Source organism: Rutidosis leptorrhynchoides, chromosome 4 (assembly GCF_046630445.1).
Source record: "Rutidosis leptorrhynchoides isolate AG116_Rl617_1_P2 chromosome 4, CSIRO_AGI_Rlap_v1, whole genome shotgun sequence".
NCBI classification, from domain to species: domain Eukaryota; kingdom Viridiplantae; phylum Streptophyta; class Magnoliopsida; order Asterales; family Asteraceae; genus Rutidosis; species Rutidosis leptorrhynchoides.
Window position 1 is genome coordinate 120,389,618 of NC_092336.1, and position 21,091 is coordinate 120,410,708.

General features: G+C 32.7%; 1 protein-coding gene across 1 annotated transcript; it reads right to left on the reverse strand.

Moving 5' to 3' along the window:
• Window positions 1-1,888: 1,888 nt before the first annotated feature.
• LOC139843539 (putative U-box domain-containing protein 42) lies at window positions 1,889-5,247 on the reverse strand. Its single transcript, XM_071833641.1, has 3 exons — window positions 4,314-5,247; window positions 3,914-4,223; window positions 1,889-3,553 (listed from the first exon to the last, which is right to left on the reverse strand). Exons 1-3 carry the CDS (start codon window positions 5,211-5,213, stop codon window positions 1,986-1,988), a joined length of 2,778 nt encoding a protein of 925 aa, XP_071689742.1. The 5' UTR covers window positions 5,214-5,247; the 3' UTR covers window positions 1,889-1,985.
• Between the last annotated feature and the right edge of the window lie 15,844 nt (window positions 5,248-21,091).

The window sequence follows — 21,091 nt, forward strand, 5'->3', positions numbered from 1 at the left end:
TAATAGCCCTGAAGCATTATGTTCAAGATTTTTTTGGGGCGGTACTGAGTCCAAAAGGAATATGGCTTGGGTCAAGTGGGACATTTTGTTAGCTAGCATGCAGAAAGGGGGTGTTAACGTGGGGAGTTTAAAAGCTTTTAATAGAGCTTTGCTTTTAAAATGGCGTTTGAGATACCTTATAAATCGTAACCTCAAGGTGTTGGTGATTGGTGGTTACTTGACCTCCCATAGTCACCACCCCATAAGGGAGGTCAGCGGTTCGACTCCCGTGTGCTACAAAAAATAATTTCTTTGTGGTTACCCGCCCATTTCATAGGCCTCGGAGGTTTAAGACGTCTATGTGTTAGAGCCTCAGGGTTTTACCACACACAATGCCCGTTTGGATTCGTCGTGGAGGTTTCCTCCTGAGTGGCGATAGCGCTGTAATGGTTCCTCTAGGATCGGGTGGATAGGTTCCGACATCGCTTTCGGACCTCCGTAAGTGACTCCTAAATTCCGTTAAAAAAAAAAAAAAGATACCTGATGAATCCTACCTTATGGTTTGTGGTGATCAAAGCTTTACATGGGCCTGATTCTGATAAATTATCAGCCTTCATCGTATCAGCTTTCAATCAGCTCATTTCACAGGCTATTCATCCTAACAATGCGTTCAGCGGAATTGTAGGGGATGGTAGAACCGTGAGATTTTGGAATGGTCATACTCCGACTCTTGCTTCCAGGTTTTTAGGTTATATCACTTCGAATCGGATAAACAGGTGGTAATTATTGATCGTCTTATAAATGGCAATTCGTATCTGCAATGGAGTAGTAAGATAAATGAAGGCAGGCTGGAAGAGCAGCTCAATACAATGTTGTTGTGTAATCAAATCACCCAATTTTCGGATTGGCGGATGACATGATTTCTCAGGCGTCAAACTAGAGGTCATAGTGATTCAATATCTCTTCCTTCGACAGATGCAATAACAGCTTGGTATTCTTTCATTCCTCGAAAGGTCAACCTGTTATTATGGAGAGTTGGGTCCCTCATCATTTAAACCTTTCGACGAGAGGGATGGACGCAGATGTTATTTCTTGTCCATTATGCAATCAAGGAGTGGAATCTATGTCGCATTTATTCTTTATGTGCGATATCGCTCGAGATATATGGCACAATATTTGGCTTTGGGTAGATGTTGATCTTATAGTATTCGAATCGTGGAGCGAATTGAAGAATTGGATTGACAGCTAGGGTGTGAACATTGATACAAAGAAGAAGTTTTAAGCCATTGTTGCTTCTTGTTTGTGGGTGTTATTTAGATTCCGGAAGCAAGTGCTTTTCGTCAACAGTTTACTGAAGAAATGTGGACTTATTGATTCTATCAAATTGTATTCGTTTTCTTAACTTAGGCATATAAGCAAGTTAGTTTTGAATTGAAACTTATGGCTCCAAAAGCCGTTGTAGTTCTCTTGTATTGTTGTTTGCTCTTCTATCTTCTTGCTTGCTAGAGTGCGTTTCTTAATATAATTTTTCGTTGTTAAGAAGAAAAAAAACCAACAATAAACACCGATTGGATTAGATATTTTTCATCTTACCTCATTCATGACTGAGTGATGCTACAGAATGATACCTAAGAAACGGGTTGAGTTTGGTCAGGTCGAAATAGATTATAGGTCGAACGCGCCAGCTATTAAATGGGTTAGAACGGGACGGGTCGGGTCGAAACCCGGGGTTGCGTTCATTCGGGAAACATTTTTTCAAAAAAGTGAGATCATTTTTCTTAAGATTTCGTTTCGCGTTTCAGTTTACTGATTCACGTTTTACGTTTTGGTTTTCAGTTGCGTGTTTCAATATTCATATTCAGTTATAGTATCTATCCATATGAAGCAGTATTAAATATATATACTGTTATACATATTGATTAAGCCAATACATTATATCATACTCAAGCGATGCCGTAGTAAACAACGTAGTATGTATAATTACATGACAAAATTATTGATTAAAATTAAGCATAGTTGATAGTATTCAACTGCTTCAAGATCTTCTCAGCCATCAACCGAACGTCTCCATCGCCACGATGCAGAACATTGATTAACGTACTACGCAACAACCGATCTTGCGACACTTCTGAAACTGATTTATCGTCTCCTTCAATTAACAGCTTCTCTAAAATCCAAAGAGATTTTTGCCTTACATTTTCACTTTTATGCTCTTTCACCACATTTAAAACATGCTGTATACCCTTCTCTTCAATCAAAATACTCACACTTTTGTCCAAATTCACCCTTTCGTCTAACAACGTTGATATAGCTGATAACGCAGCGTCCACCACTTTAATATTTCGGTGGTCAAAGCAAGTCAACAGCTTCTCGACCGCTTTTGCTTCAACCAAACAGAAAGTTTCTTGAGACGAACAAGCTCCTTTATGAACTGGGCATAGTGGGATATCTTCAATATTTGTCGAATAAAACGATGAACACTTGAGTATATACGCAAACCTTCTGAGCTTTTTTTTCTTGATCTGTGCTGGTTTTGATAAAGTAACAGTCTTTACTGATAAATTCGCCAACCCATTTGCAGACAGAATCTGGATTTCGTCGCTAAATGTGTTCATAAGCAAATCTGTAAAAACGGTTGCGAAATTGAAGTTCTTCGCTAGAATCAAAAACTGGTTCTCGTATAAAGTATACGTGAATCGAACCAGAATACCTACAAGTCCTTCCAAATAAGAACTTCCGAATTTACTCATTCTCATACCAGATTTCATAACTTGATCAATTTTTCGCAACACTAAAGGGACCGAGGTAAACAGAGCCAAATTTAGTGAAATATTCTCATGTGGAAGTTTCGCTAAGAAGTTGACTGAAACCGCCTGTTTTTCAGTTGGTGGCATCGTTTCGTTCAAATCTTTTAACAACGCTTGAGGTTGGCCTTTAATCTTGCATAGTCTATCAGCCAACGTATGGCCAATAAAGGGCGACAGAGCTATACAGAATACGATTGAAGTCACCTGAATTTCCTCATTTGGGTTATTCAAAAGTTCGATAAGATTCGTGCATACATCACTTTCTTTTACGACAGACACAATGATATCTCTGGATTTAGCGAATTTCATGAGGCACGAAAGGATTCGTACGAAGTTAACATTCAGTTCGTCTGGCATAGAGTTCCCGATTCTTCTAACAAGATTGTATATGATGTAATCTAACGACATTTTGCGATCAACTTGAAGGTCATTTAACTCTCCACATCCTGATTCAAGTATATTTGCTAGTATACCTGCAGCTTCTGCTTTTGAGTTCATCGGTTCGTCATATATACTTCGTTTGAAAATTTCTTGTAACATGTTGGTAACAGTACCCGATTTCACTAGAAAATTTCCATTTTCAGGGTGAGACGAAATCTGTTTCAATGCACGAAACGCAACGTTTCTTGCTAAAGAGTTACCATGAAACGCCATTTGGATTAACGCTGGTGAAGCTGTTTCTGCCACACGACGTTTGATCTCATCATCATGTCCGATAAATAGTTCTCCGATGTAACCCGCCATCTCCATCTTCGTCTCTTCATTACCTGCTCGATTTTGTGGTTTCGTGAAATTATACTAATTGTCCTTATTTTTCTAAAATTACATTGATAGTTCCTAATTTACCTAAAACTACATTGATGGTCGTGGTCTAACTTAAAATGCGCAATAGTAGAAGGGACGATCAACGCGCATTTTAAGTAAATCAGACACAATCAACATACACTTTTATGTAAGTCATGGACTATCGGTATAATTTATATAAGATAAAGGTGATTGGTGTAATTCAATGAAAACCACAGTGTCTAACAATGTACCATTATTGTAATTTCATATAAACTACAAGATCTTACAATGTACTCTAAATTGTATTAAAGTTTAAAACTTTTTTGCTTTAAAGTTTATACCTTTAATGAACTGATGCAATAGGGGCTGCCAATGTCCATTTTCTGCCATGATCTTGATATTACCTGGTGATATCTCCAAATTCTTCAAAATTTCGTCAATTTTCTTTGCGAAAAATGCATCAACATGTTGTCTGTACTTTACACTAATCAACATCAACATTCCACCGCTAACTGAACTAATTTGATCACAAAAAAACCGATCCTTTGAAAGTTCAACAAGAAGCATCAAAGTTGCCTGCCTAATTCTTTCATCTTTACTCGATAAATTTTGTATCAATTTCGACAAATCCAATGTTCTAGCAATCATCTCCTGCAAAAAGATTGATTTTGTATTCAATCTTTAGCATGTATAAATATGCAAATCTTTTAAAAAGTTCAGAACTTGAGATAAAAATTGTACCTTTCCTTCATCTTCATCGTCATTTTCGGTCATCTGTCGCAGTAATTCAAGTGTTTCAAAAGTCAAATCTTTATCTTCATTCTTTAAGATTGTTCCAAGAAGTGGTATGATGCCGATCGCACGTATCTCCACCACATTATACAGATTTTTCCGACATAAATTCTGTAAATTACGCAACGCTTCAAGAATCATAGGCTTAGTAGAACTGTTTAAAGATAGAACTGATCTTGCAGCCTTTATACTTTCTTGTTCATTTCTTTCTTCCCATTGCTTAATCATTTCAATTAACGCGTTATTTCTATTAAAGTCTCGATTTTTTATATTAATTCCTGTTTTCGGACATATAATATCTGTCGGATTGCTAAATTTCTCGAACCACTCAGTTATTGCAACTCTTTCATAAGTGACACCTGTTTCTATTGTGACAGGATCCTCCATTATCTTGTTCGTCAACGGACAAAAAAAAGCTTCGTATAATGGCTCCATATACGAATTCGCCAAATCTTGAAATTTCGTCACATGCGTTGTTTCAGATTCATATTCATCGTCTGTGGAGCTTTCGAAATCAGTAACGGAGTAAAGATCATTCTCTTTATGAACATATTCAACTTTGCTGTTTTCAACCCAAAAACCATTGATATCTTTAACTAAAGATTGAACTGCATAATGGAAATATTCGTCTGATGATACTTTTATCGAGTTTAGTACTTCACCCATCTGTCTGATTACCCTTTGAAGCCTTTTTACGATGATTTCAACTTCTTGATTTGGTGTAACGATACGGATTGGCGTTGTAGTGTAACTTAGGAAGAGGTTTTTTGCAGTGTTTATGCATTCAGAAAGCGATAATAAGACCTCTGCTGCGTTTTTTGGTGTATTTTGTGCGGATTCTAATTCCATGACGACCGAAGAAACACGATAAAATAAACATCCTATTGTGATTAAGTTGTCGTTTTGAGTCATAAGTGATAGATCCATGATCTCTGAAATAACCACCAGCAAGGACCTCACATCACTTGTGTTAGACGTCTTGTTCTCCTTCATTAAAAAAAAAAAAAAAAAAAAAAAAAAAAAAAAAGAGAGAGTTATATATCTTAAAAGTTAAAAAGAGCTCAATAATAATAGAAAATAATAATAATAATAATAATTAACATATAGATTGAGAAGGAGATGATCATACCGAAAAATACCAATCAGAGCTGCTACCGATAGAAATACTGTTTTCGTGCTTCATACCGAAAAACTTCTGATCACCACCAATTTTTGAGCTTTGTGACCTTATTAAGACTTGTGTATTTTGAGAGTGTTCATAAACATGGTCACAAAGACCATATTATTAATTAAGTCACCGGTTTTATGTTTTATTAACTAATTAATGAAGTACACTATGCTTTAAAATTGATTTTCAGTGTAAATATTCAACGTTTGTGATGTCACGTGTGTGATTTTATGGGTATAATGAACAAGTAAAACTTGCTGCATATCGACTTGGTCATCTTATCCTTATTTAATTATACCCATCACTGTTTCTTGTTAACGAAACAAAACTTGAAGGTCCCAAAACCTTGACTTGTTATTGCACAACTGATCTTTATATATCTATATAGTTCATTATGCCAACGTACTCTCCTTAGAGACGTCGTAAGGAAACGACTAGGTGAGCCCCAACAAGACTTAATAACCCCAAGTTATCAAAGTCACTTACAATAAACGAAAATATGTGAAGAAATTGAAAAAACTAGCAAGAATCGTAAAAAACGCTAGAATATAACAAATTTATATGTAATCAAAGATGATTATTTTACTCCTCGGCCAATCAAAGAGAGTTCTTTATTGATAAAATTTGTGGTGTACTTTTACAGATACATATGAGGTTATTTATAGGAGAAACCAAACAAGGAAATAGCTTAGGGAACAAGTTTCCATATTCTAGAAAATTCCGGCCCCCCAGGGGGTATCTCACGATCGCGAGTTCCCTGCTCCCATAAATCTCGCGTTCGTGAGTTTCAGTTCGAGGCCAAACTTCAATCGTGATTTCCATGTTCCAGTTCACGAATCCCGATCAAGCCAAAGTCGCGATCGAAACTTATTCCTTCGTGGTCGCGAGTTGCACATCATCAGCAATCCGACTTTGATTTGTTTAACTCGATGTTCTATTAAATAAGGTAATTGATTTAGTTAAAAGAAACACTACCAGCATTTTAATTACTTCTGACCTTACCAATATAACAATAAATTAAGTATTCCAGATCTCTGCCGATAAATGAAAAGTGACGAGAATAGACACATGTACAGTATCCATATTTAGCATGTTTCTCGAAATCAAAGTGTTAAGCACTATGGCGAATAATGGATTCTTGGCTCCGACAATTTATGTTCCGGTAAGGGATCTGGAACATGAATTGTCGGAGTCAAGAATCTGCATTTGACGTGACTAGTGTTTGTGACCTGATTAAATTAATCGATGTACCACTACCAGACATGATTAGTTAATTACTTTAATCGATCTTGACATGATTACATTAATCGATCATCATATATAGTAACATAATAGACCAAAGACCTATTACAGGGAAATACGTCAAGAGAAAACACCTTAGACAAAAACCTCTCAATAATTAACCTGAACCAGACTCTTGGCTCAATAAATATTTACTGAGTATCAGGAGTTTCAAGTTAACATCGACTAATGTTCTGATCGATCGATTTATGGCAAAATTGGATCGACTACGGTGAATTTTATACTCCGTATAAACACATAAGTTTGATCGATGCTGGGTTCTTAGGTACCGGTCACAGATCCCCGGTGCATACCAAGTGTTTGACAAAACTCCCCACTGAAAAAGCAAAAGTTTGTGATGGGAAAGAGTTCGGGAGGAAGCAAGAATCAAAAACAACAAACGGCGGCTAGAGTTTTAAGAAGTCGTTCTATAAGTGTGGAGGATTCAAAAGTAGATGGTGATCAGACTAATGAAACACGTGGCGAAGAAGGGCTAGGAGATAATGTGAAGACCCGTCCAAATCCACTTGGACGAATACATCATTCATTGATTTCATAGTGAGGTTTTGACCTCTATATGATACGTTTTGTAAACATTGCATTCTTTTGAAAAGGCACACCATAAATGAATATATAAATCCAAGGTTTTCGACGTCTGATGATTTCTACGTATAGACAATCACCGTATATAATAGTTTACAATACTACATCCGTTGACAATGCAGCCAAAATAAGATACATGGTGATGATTTTGTGAATGCAAAGTTTTCTTGAATAAAGCATGTATGACTCCATGCACATAGCTTGTATAACGTATAAGCAAACAACGGAAGACTTCTAGGAACCTGAGAATAAACATGCTTAAAAGTGTCAACACAAAGTTGGTGAGTTCATAGTTTTAATGTTTCGCATAATCTGTATATAAAGGTGGATCACAAGATTTCAGATGTTTCATCCAGAAATGTTTATCAAAATATTCTGCAAGATTGAGCACCCTGGTAACTAAACTTTAACGTATACATATAATAAGTACCCCTGTTTTAACATACATGCAACCAACATGTACAATACACGCAAACCAACGTGTACTAAACTCAAATAGTATACGTCTGTTTTATAGTTCAGGCTAGAGTTTCTATACCTGGAACAGACGGGGATGTCAAGCCCTATGGATCCATATACAACTACTCGCGCCCACCAGTTCTTATAACCGGCAGTTACTAGTTACCAAAGCTAAGGGATTTTCGGTTCAAACTCGGTGTAGAATTTAGTATGTACTTGTATCCATTGCGTTTAAAATAAAGTGCATGTATTCTCAGCCCAAAAATATAGATTGCAAAAGCAATTAAAAAGGGAGCATATGAAACTCACCTTAGCAGCACATAAATTCATTCACGAAATGTGACTGAAATTCGGAATGCAAAGTAATCGTAGATCTCAACCTAGAGAACATATGTTGGTCAATAAATGTTTAACAAGCTAGGTCGGGTCATAGTGTATCACAATCCTAATGCTCGAGACCGACATGCAAAAGTTAACAAAAGTCATCTCAAAATCAACCTGACCCAATATGATCTTTAAATCTATACATGTTTATTATCATAGTATAAGTCTTGATAATTGGACGAATTTATAGTTTATCAAACTCAAAATATTATTTATTTTAGGAGCTATATTATATTTGAATTATCATGGCAATCGAAAATATTTTATTATTTCACATAGCTTTTCAATACTTGTAAAATCAGATTATATTGTTTATAAAGCTTTAAAACATGATAAGACAATCAACTTTGACAATTGTTCAACAAAACTAGACGTGCTTTATATAGAAATTCATTTACTCGATTAGTAATATTTGAAAATACAATTTATCAATCTTATAAACAAGTTGTTTAAATATCAATTGCAGATTCAAAAGCAATTTCAATTAATGTTAATCATAATTCAGTTGACCATATCTTTTAATCCGTTCATCGAAATCACGCGATTTCTAAATGAAAAGTTAATAATTTTTCGCCAGCTTTCCAAAAACATACATATCATATACCTTATATCAGTAGCATATGTATCAAATTCGTGATTCATCATAAACTATCTAACGACAAAATTAAAGCATACAAGCATGCATAAACATATATACTCGAGCACTAGATATGGATACACTATTAATATATAAAAGATAAGATATGAATGTTCACGTATCAATATTGTGATTCAATATTATAGGAAAGTACGTAGACGCAACGGAGATGATAAACACTAGATTGACCTCACGAGCATACCCCCGATCCATACCCATAACCTCCATAGCTATAACCCATAATTTCCTTAGCTCTATCTCGCTCATAAAACCCGTTTTGAAATAATTCGCTCATAACCCCGTCATAGTATTTTATGTATATACTAATAATAATACTAATACTACTAATAATAATATTAGAATTAATAATAATCTTTAATAATAATAATAATAATAATAATGATTAATATATATATATATATATATATATATATATATATATATATATATATATATATAATAATGATTAATATATATATATATATATATATATATATATATATATATATATATATATATATATATATAATGTAGAGAGATTGAGAGAAAATAGATTGAAAGGATTCGGCCAGAAACCTGAGCTATTTATAGAAGAATTCTGATTCCTGACGCCCATGCGATCACATGGGTTTTATGCCTATTTCCCATGCGATCGCATGGCCCCAAAATCCAGCTCACATTTTTTTTCTTGTTTGTCGACATATTATTATATATATATATAATATATATAATTTATATTAATTATATATATATATATTATATTATATTCATGTACATAGTTGACTTGTAATTTTAGGTCCGTTGACTCGTACGTTGATACACGGTTTATGTCTCGATTTCGGATTTTCAAACGTCCTTTCGTACGCTTAGAAAACTTGTACTTTACGTTTCGTGACTCGTACCTTTGTCAACATATAGTCATAAATTATCAATAAACTATATTATTCAAAGGGTATCTTGAACTTTCGAGTGTTTTGGTTATATGCTTCTTTAAATCATTTTCTCGTTATTTACTAATATATATATATATATATATATATATATATAAGTATTATTTTAATTCGACACGTCTAAATTAATATTATATTCTATCACATTGTAAAATGTATATTTTCATTTATAAATTTGTACATATTATATGTAATTGAAATATTTAATTAATAATATAATATTAAGTTTTTCCAAGTTAATTATATCTCAAAGTTCATAAAATCGTTTAGAAAATATTATAACACGTAACGTTTACACTTTAAAACTTAATTTGATATCATTCATTTATGTTTTAGCATTTATTTTAAAAACATATCTAAATATCAATCGAATCAATAACCAATGTTACTATCGTTTACTTAATTAATTTGAAATCATATCTATATATTCAATATTCATAAACACGTCTTAAATATACGTTGCAAGTTAATTATATAATTAATTCAAATACAGTCAAAAAGGGAAAGATTTCCTAAATCAATGTGGGCCTCTCAACAAAGACTTATAATAGTATCACAATACTTACGGGATTTATAAATGTTGAAATATCTACTAATTCAATCATTGGTATTATCTTCTAATTCCGTAGATGAATATATTAAACATATATTGATACAAATACATTTAATGTAAAGTATTATACATTTAATACTTTGTTAACGCTTTCAAGTTATAATATATATACATATATCTACATATATATTCATATCCAATTATATAATGGTTCGTGAATCGTCGAAACCTGGTCGAGGTTAAATGAATACATGAACATAGTTCAAAATTTTTGAGATTCAACTTAACAAACTTTTCTTATCTTGTCGAAATCATATAAAGATTAAGTTTTAAATTTGGTCGAAAATTTCCGGGTTGTCACAGTACCTACCCGTTAAAGAAATTTCGTCCCGAAATTTGGTTGGGATGGTCATGGATGACAATAAGTATGTTTTCATGACTCATACGAGTTGAAAATTAGAGTTTTATCATCATTGAGTAATATGGATAAAACAATTCGTTTATGTGAAGAGTACGAGTGAAGCTATCGCAAAAGGGTGAAATGAGAAAATAAAGTTTCGTCATATCTTTTGACGTAGATAAGGTTGATTTTCGGAGTTCAATGGATTTAGAGAAAATCTTCGTAATAAGATTTGATTCTTTAGGATCCGCTTTGATTAAATGTGATAATCTGTTTTGATTGCTCTGTCGGATATTTTACTATATATCCACCCCTTTCGTTTCCTTACTTCCACAGCTCACACCTTCTTTTCTTTCTCCCTCAATTCATACTTTGAAGCATTCGTCAATATGCTCCTTCCCATTCTGATTCTTGATATACTCCTAACTTTCATATCTATCATTCTTCTTTTTCATCTGCCGCCGGAAGAATCTATTCACTTCTACTATACTCTTGGTTTTATAGTATTTTTAGTTCTCCCGTGTCTTTACGTTGCAATACTTATTGATATACACAGTTTGTAATTTATGTGTTGTCGTCGGGCTTTATATCTTTCCTTATTTTACGGAGTCCCTGCTTCTGTCTTTCTATAATCATTGACATCCACAGTTAATGCTCTCTCCTATTTGCTGCGATTTATACTCCCTTTTCCATTTCGGAGCTTCATGTTTTTGTTTTCTTCTTCCCGACTTCAAGTCAAGTGAATAATGGTCCAGAATTCGTAGGTATGGAGTTTCGAATGATCATAATATACAAAGCAGAAAGGAAAGGTAATAACACGATTTAATTTGTCAAATTACCAAAATATCCGTAAAAGACCGAATCATCAAGAACAATATTTTCTTGATATGTTTAGAGGTTTAAATAGAATGAAAGAGTTATGTAACATGGTTCATGATGAGAGTATGATCTGTAAACCTTTATCATGTTCCATTAGAAACTCAGCATGACTTACTGTAATATAATCACGTTGATCAGGTGTCATTATATTATACTAACTCATGCTTCAGTTCCCAATACTTCTTCAAAACATTCATATTTTAAATTTCGAATTTTTCAGAATTTAGAAACTAAAATAGTTTCCTTTATGATGTAACGCAGATATCACGAAGAGATAAATGATTTTAGATAAGAATAGTTATGAAAATATCTTCAGAAATATGGAGGATATTTATAATGAAAGATACAATGATATCTTAGAATTTCTAATATCGATGGATGATAGTGAAGATTTGTTCGTAAAGATTTAGAGTCAGTAGCAAGGTATTCGTTAATGACTTCAGCAGATACTGAATCATTTGGATTCTTTGAAGGCAGGTTTAGTCTTTGTGATTTGTCCACAGCCTCCTTCATGGTTTGCTCAATCCGTTTTCCAGTTCTAAACCTTCTCTTTTTCCGAGTTTTACCAACACACTATTCTTTATCATCAAACTTTTGGCTGTTAAGGTCATTTACAGTTTTTGCTGCTTCATCAGCATTCAAAGTTATCATAACCGAATCGTCGGTTATCAATCCGAGGTGTTTTCAAAAGTTTGAAGGGTTTGCATGAAGATTGTAATTGTCAAGATACATATGATGTTCTAGAATTTTGAATGATACAAATATTTTTCTGGGTTTTATGAATAGAAATGATGTTCTAGCACAGTTTTGAAGTCAAAGTATAACTTTGAAAGATGTAGGAATCTAAGAGTGATATATTCTTGTTAAATCTTAACTTATATTCTGATTTGTCAAAATCAGAATATGTAATCAAATTTGGGTGAGAATGGTTGTTTTGATTTCTATGAAAGAATGTATCTCGTTGTGAAAGTAGTGAGTATAGTTGATGATTTGTTGAATCAGAATTGAAGAATGTAACATATTAATTGTGAATTTATATATCTCTCGGGTATTACCTACCCGTTAAAATATTCTCACCATTAACAGTTTGTACAAAAGAATTTTTTTAATTATAATTTTTATGAATATATACCTGCATATATATTTTCTTTAGATATAATCATGGATTTAATGAGTTAACATAATATTAATCTCAACTGGTTTTTGATTAGGACTAGAATATATAATCTCTAAAACTTTAGATATTACTAAATTGCCGTAGAATATTTTTTCAATGAAGTTATGAATCAATACTTCATCGGTTATTGTTGTTGGTACTCCTTGGTATCTATGGTGCGTATGACGTTGATGCTCGTGAAACATCTTGTGATGTTGAATCATGGGATGTGGATGTTGTTGATGGTGGTAATGGTACTGTTGGTGTTGATGATGGTGGTACTGTTGATGTCGGTGATGCTGCTGGTGCTTGTAACCTTTGCACCATATTCTCCAAAGCTACTACTCGAGCGCGAAGCTCGTTGACTTCTTCTATTACATCGGGGTGATTGTCGGTTCGGACGAGCGGATGAATAAGATCCAGAATTTGAGATAGTATGTAAACTGTGACGACCCGGAAATTTCCGACCAAATTTAAACTTAATCTTTATATAATTCCGACTTGATAAGCAATGAATTTTTAATAAATCTTGAACCTCCGGAAAGAGTTTTACACCAGCTTTTGTTCACCCTTTTATTCCGACGATTCACGAACGTCATAACTTGATTTAATTGTTTAATTGTTTAATTATTGTGTATATATATGGATTTATATATATTTAACTTGAAAATATGATAATTAAATATCTCATTAAGTATATTAACAAAGTATTGTATATATATTTTCATACTACTAATTTAAAGAGTTTTTGAACAATATATATGTTACTATTTAAACGACGTAATTAACTTATGTTAAAATGTATTTACATATAATGTATTACGAGTGTAAATACATCCTTACAAGTATTGAATACACTTTATAATATACCAATACATATAAAGGATTACTCGTATTTTCGTTCAATTTTTTCAAGAATTCTACTCGCATTTATACGGTATTTTTACCCGTATTATACACAGCTTCTAGAAGTATTTACTATTGGTATATACCAATAGAAATCTGCAATTATTTATGTAATATGTCATCCATGACCTAATCAATTTAATATGCCATCCATGACTTAATACATTTTAGCTTATCTTAGATATTTTCACTAAAAGCTAAATTTTCAAGCCTATAAATAAGCACAATTTCTAACTCTTTTTTACACATTCATTTTCCAAATTTTACTTCCAATTTTCACACACACTTGCAAGAACTCTCTAAACTTTTGTTCTACTACTTCTTTCCAGCAACTTTACATTCTAAACTTGAGGTAAAAACTCTACTTCAACTCTTGTTCAATTCACATGTTTATAGCTATCTATATAAGAGTTTATAAACTAGAACATAGTTTAGTTGATTCCAAACTTGTTTAAAAAACTAATATAATCTTTCTAACTTAACTCTAATAAAACTTATTTATATGTATTATGATGTTACATTAAGTTAATATAAGAACTTATAACTTGTACATATGAAGAACACCTTGAAACTTAACATATATCCTTTAATCTCCATTCAGTAAAAAGCGGGCTGTTTTGGGTTGGGAATTAAAAACCTATCTTAGACTTTGAGTTCGAGGTTAAGACTTTGGAAATATGTTAATATATGTAAATAAGACTTCCAGTATTTTTTTCATGATTTTAGACAAAGTGGAAGTATTTTATCAAAAATCATATATTGGGTGGATGCCGGGATTTTTACAAATCTGTTCACCGACACAAAAAGAGGGTAAAGCTCTAAAACTTACTACTTAGGATGAACTTTTCGAATTTTTATTGTAAAATTGACTTCTTAAGGAATCCATAGCAATTTGATTCACTTTAAACGGAGTTGTAATGAATATTTGGCGAGGAAAATAAAATCTGCTAAAATTAACGTTGTATGGACGAAATTTATATTATAAAAACTATATTAACCATATCCTTGTTAACTTTTCCTATATCCTATGTATATTTGGACATGTTATCAGTAGTATAACAAAATATTATAATCTTGGTTAATTCCGAGATTGTATATATATAATAATCTTGGTACGTTCCATGACAATACGTGCACAATACGTTTTGATAAATCCTAAGACAATACGTACACAATACGTCTTAGTTAATTCTAAGACAATACGTATATAATACGTCTCTAGATTGATTCAAGATAATACGTACACAATACACCGTGGGGTAATTCTATGATTATATATATATATATATATATATATATATACCAATTAATGGACTGTTGGACTTTTCGAACTATTTTGGACTACTAACATAAAATGTTAAAAATTATTATATAAGTATTATATGAACTTATTTTTTTTTTTTTCATATGTTGTATTATTATCTGAATCATTATTATTGTTATATGTTCGTGAATTCAAGGACGACGGCCATATTTTTAATAAGTTGAAAACTTATTATTAATATACTTTTACTACCGTGAGTATATAGTCCCGTTTTTAAACTCTAAAAATATTTTGGGATGAGAATACATGCATTTTATGTTTTACGCTATGGACACAAGTACTTAAAATATATTCTACGTTGAGTTGTACCACCTTGCATATTTTCCCTAATAGCTTGGTAACTAATATTTACATGTTGTAAGAACATGTAAGCGCGAATCCTATTGATAGATCTATCGGGTTTGACAACCCCAACCGGGCTAGTCGCTCTAGTATCATAAACGGTTGCATAGTACTTCGTTTTTACTACACTTTGTACAGTGTAGGGAGATTTCATAATAAAGGGAATATGCCACATTAATGGTTAAGTATGATTACTGAAGCGTTCAACAACTTATAGAATACTTTTATACACTTGTGAGTGTACATATATTTATAACTATGAAATCTTGTGGTTTATATTTATATCAATGCTAAACCTATATATCTCACCAACCTTTGTGTTGACTGTTTAAGCATGTTTATTCTCAGGTCCTTAAGAAAGTCTTTCGCTGTTGCATTATCTGAGCAATCTGTGCATGGAGTCTCATGTTTTTGTTTAAATGAAGTGTTGCATTCAATAAAACCTTTGTCATGTATTATATTCGACTTTTATGTCACGTGTGTAGTATTTGGAAACCAATGTATTATGGGGATTATTTCTTAAATAATCGTCCACTTGTTTAAAACATGCATTATGTATAATAATGGTGTGCTTTTTATGAAACGAATGCAATATTTTCTAAAATGTATCATATAGAGGTCAAATACCTCGCTATGGGACCAATGGGTAACGTACTGCGTTTATAGTGATATGAACGGGTTGTTTCAGTTGGTATCAGAGCGGTGGTCTTAGCGAACCAGGTCTGCATTAGTGTGTCTAACTGATAAGTCGTTAGGATGCATTAGTGAGTCTGGACTTCGACCGTGTCTGCATGTCAAAAGTTTTGCTTATCATTTGTGTCGAAAATTACCTACTTATCATCCTTAGTAAATTACCTGCTTATCATTCTTAGTCTAGACACGTCTTGCTGCATTGATTGCATGAATAGTGTATAGACAAAATTTATATCTTAGCGTATCTGCTAAATCATATATTATCGTATCTATTACTGTAAACTTTGCCTGACATATTCCGTAAATTCCTCCGTAATCTATGAAATCTTTTGATCTATATATATAGATATTCTATGTAGTTAGAATACCACCCGAAAGCCGGAAAATCATTTCGTATCGAAAAATCCTTTATCAAATCGTATGAAATGGAATTCGTCATCAGTTCAAGTTCCTCGGATTCCGAAATGGAATCCCAGTCAAGCTCCTAAAGCAGTGTGACTGGAATGGATCAACCAATCAGCCATCATCTATTCTGGATGAATTGGGGATGGGTTCGTAACCTCCTTAATCATTGGAGACAAGAAGAAGGCGATCCTTTCCATCCACCACATTGCCCTCTTGGCGAAGAACCTGAAGCACTTACCGGCGAACCTGTCTGAAACACCATTTTCTCTCTCATTTCCAGAGTATCTAGTCACGATTATATATTACACCAAATTCTAGATCTTATTTATCCACTAATCCGAACCGACAATCACCCCGGTGTAATAGAAGAAGTCAACGAGCTTCGCGCTCGGGTAGTGGCTTTGGAGAATATGGTGCAAAGGTTACAAACACCAGTAGCAGCACCAGCAGCATAACCAGTACCACCATCAACAACATCAACATTACCATTACCACCACCAACAACAACCGCATCGCAAACCTCAACTTCACAATCTGTCCCATGAGCATCGACGTCATACGCCCTGTAGATACTAAGGAATACCACAACAATGAAGTATTGATTCATAACTTCATTGGGAAAACATTCTACGGCGATTATGTAATTTCTAAAGTTTAGAAATTATCTATCCTAGCCTTAACGATAAATCAAATGAGTTTAATTTAATATTAACTCATTAAATCTATATTACATCTGAAGAAATATACACATATATTTCCATAAAGACTGTAATAAAATTCTTTTGTACAAAATATTAATTGTGACATTTTTTTTAACGGGTAGGTAATACCCGAGAGATATATAAATTCACAATTAATACGTTACATTCTTCGAATCTGATTCAGCAAATCATCCATTATACTCCCTACTTTCACAACAATATACATTCTTTTATAGAAATCAAAACAACCATACTCATTCAAAAATTTAATTACATATTCTGATTTTGAAATCGCCGAATTCAATTCAAGATATAACCGGTATCATCACTCTTAGATTCTTACATCTTTCAAAGCTATACTTTGACTTCAAAACTGTGTTAGAACATCGTATGTATATTAATGATTATAATCTGTGTTCAAGCCCTTCGAAATACCTAAAGACACTTCAAATAATGAACAACCGAGATGATGATCCAACCACATGTTATCCACAGTTACGTACCTGAAAAACTCATGAAACCAAAGTCATAATTTAACACGTATCCATGTCAGACCTTTTGGCATTTACTAGCTAAAATAGCTTTTCAATCCCTTCTAAAAATAGACGGTTTTGTCACAGCTCCAGCAAACCAACTTCAATTGTTCATTCGAATATGCCTTATTATAACGATTACCCCTTCATCATTATTACCGGGGAACCTTTCATATCTCGCCACATTAGCAGTAAACTTATTAACAACTTCATTGATCTTTGACTTTCCGAAAAATCTTTATATTTATCAAAACCCCATCATTTACTCATCTGCATCTTGTAACAAGAATTTCCATACGAATCATCGGGAATTAGCAATCAGTATTTTGAAATCTCGCAGCATGTCTACATCAACAATTATATGTGTCTATCTTCTGGACTTACATACTTTGAATGTGAAGTTTCTGAAAAACACCCTAAACTGCGAACTAGTTCTCGAAATGCTGATGAAGCAGCAAAAACTATAAACGACCTTAACAGTAAAAAGTTTGATGATAAAGAGTAGTGTGTTGGCAAAGCTCAGAAAAAGAGAAGATTTGGTACTGAAAAATACGGATTGAGCAAACCATGAAGGAGGCTGTGGATAAATCACAAGGACAAAATCTACCTTCAAAGAATCCAAATGATTCCGTGTCTGCTGAAGTCATTATCGAATACCTTGCTCCTGACTCTAAACCCTTACGGACAATATTCTTCATCATCCTCTGATATTAGAAATTCTAAGATATCATCGTATCTTTCATTATAAATATCCTCCATATTTCTAAAGATATTTCCATAATTATTCTTATCTAAAATCATTTACCTCTTCGCGCTGTCTGTATTACATCATAAAAGAAACTATTTTAGTTTCTAAATTCTGAAACTTTCGAATTTAAAATAGGAATATTTTTGAAGTAGTGTTGGGAACTGAAGCATGAATTAGTATAATATAATGACACTTGATCAACGTGATTATATTACAGTAAGTCATGCTGAGTTTCTAAATGGAACGTGATGATTCACAGATCATAACGTCATCATGTGCTATGTTACATGACTCTTGTATTCTCTTTAACCTCTAAAATAGCAAGAAAATATTTCTTGATGATTCGGTCTTTTCCGAGGTATTTGACAAGTCAAGATCGTGCCATTACAATTTCCTTCTTAGAACATTAACAATGTTCATTCCGAAATTCATATATGCGAATTCTGGACCATTACAAACGGTGCTTAATCGCAAGAAGAAGAAACGAAAGGACAAAACTCCGAAATAGAAATTGGGGTATAAATCGCAGCAAATAAAAGAGTGCATTAACTGGGGATGACAATGATTATAGAAGACAGAAGCAGGGACATCGAAATATAAGGGAAGATATAAAACCCAACAACAACCCAGAAACTATAAACCGTATATATCGATGCATATAGCAATATAAAGACACGGGAGAACTAAAAACACTATAAAACCAAGAGTATAGTAGAAGTAAATATATTCTTCCGGAGGTAGATGAAAAATAAGAACGACATATATGAAAGTGAGGAGTATATCGAGAATCAGCACTGGATGAAGCATATTGATGAATAATTTTAAAGTAAGAATTGAAGGAGAAAGAATAGAAGGTGTGAATTAAAAGGAAACGAAGGAGGTGGATTTATAGTGAAATATCCGACAGAAAAATCGAGATGAATCATCGCATTAAATCGAAGAGGATCATAATTTCCTTAATAACCGAAGAATCAAATCCTATATATATTACAAAGATTTTCTTTAAACCGGAGATCAACCGTGATGATGTCAAAAGATAAGACGAATCCCTATTTTCTCATGTCACTCTTTTACGATAGCTTCACTCATACGTTTCGAGTAATCGAATTATTTTATCCATATTTCTCAATCATGATAAAACCCTATGAATCAACTTATATTCATCATAATAACATTCTTATTGTTAGCCATGACGACCTCGATCAAATTTCGGGACGAAATTTCTTTAACGGGTAGGTACTGTGACGACCCGAAAATTTCCGACCAAATTTAAACTTAATTTTTATATAATTCCAACTTGATAAGCAATGAATTTTTAATAAATCTTGAACCTTCGGAAAGAGTTTTACACAAGATTTTGTTCACCCGTTTATTCCGACGATTCACGAACGTCATAACTTGATTTAATTGTTTAATTGTTTAATTATTGTGTATATATATGGATTTATATATATTTAACTTGAAAATATGATAATTAAATATCTCATTAAGTATATTAACAAATTATTGTATATATATTTTCATACTACTAATTTAAAGAGTTTTTGAACAATATATATGTTACTATTTAAACGACGTAATTAACTTATGTTAAAATGTATTTACATATAATGTATTACGAGTGTAAATACATCCTTACAAGTATTGAATACACTTTATAATATACCAATAAATATAAAGGATAGCTATACTCGTATTTTCGTTCAATTTTCTCAAGAATTCTACTCGCATTTATACAGTATTTTTACCCGTATTATACACAGCTTCTGGAAGTATTTACTATTGGTATATACCAATAAAAATCTGCAATGATTTGTGTAATATGTCATCCATGACCTAATCAATTTAATATGTCATCCATGACTTAATACATTTTAACTTATCTTCGATATTTTCACTAAAAGCCAAATTTTCAAGCCTATAAATAAGCACCATTTCTAACTCATTTTTACACATTCATTTTCCAAATTTTACTTTCAATTTTCACACACACTTGCAAGAACTCTCTCAAATTTTGTTCTACTACTTCTTACCAGCAACTTTACATTCTAAACTTGAGGTAAAAACTCTACTTCAACTCTTGTTCAATTCATATGTTTATAGCTATCTATATAAGAGTTTATAAACTAGAACATAGTTTAGTTGATTCTAAACTAGTTTGAAAAACTAATCTAATCTTTCTAACTTAAATCTAATAGCACTTATTTATATGTATTATGATGTTATATTAAGTTAATATAAGAACTTATAACTTGTACATATGAAGAACACCTTGAAACTTAACATATATTCTTTAATTTCCATTCAGTAAAAAGCGGGCTGTTTTGGGTTGGGAATTAAAAACCTATCTTAGACTTTGAGTTCGAGGCTAAGACTTTGGAAATATGTTAATATATGTAAATAAGACTTCCAGTATTTTTTTCATGATTTTAGACAAAGTGGAAGTAATTTATCAAAAATCATATATTGGGTGGATGCCGGGATTTTTCCAAATCTGTTCACCGACACAAAAAGAGGGTAAAGCTCTAAAACTTACTACTTAGGATGAACCTTTCGAATTGTTATTGTAAAATTGACTTCTTAAGGAATCCATAGCAATTTGATT

Bases quoted from the DNA above. Each gene is read 5' to 3' on its own strand.
- LOC139843539 (XM_071833641.1), bottom strand. From the start codon at position 5,213: ATGGAATTAGAATCCGCACAAAATACACCAAAAAACGCAGCAGAGGTC. The intron at 4,224-4,313 runs GTACAATTTTTA...ATCTTTTTGCAG, and splicing joins ACGATGAAGATGAAGGAAAG to GAGATGATTGCTAGAACATT. The intron at 3,554-3,913 runs GTATAAACTTTA...AAAATCGAGCAG, and splicing joins ATTGCATCAGTTCATTAAAG to GTAATGAAGAGACGAAGATG.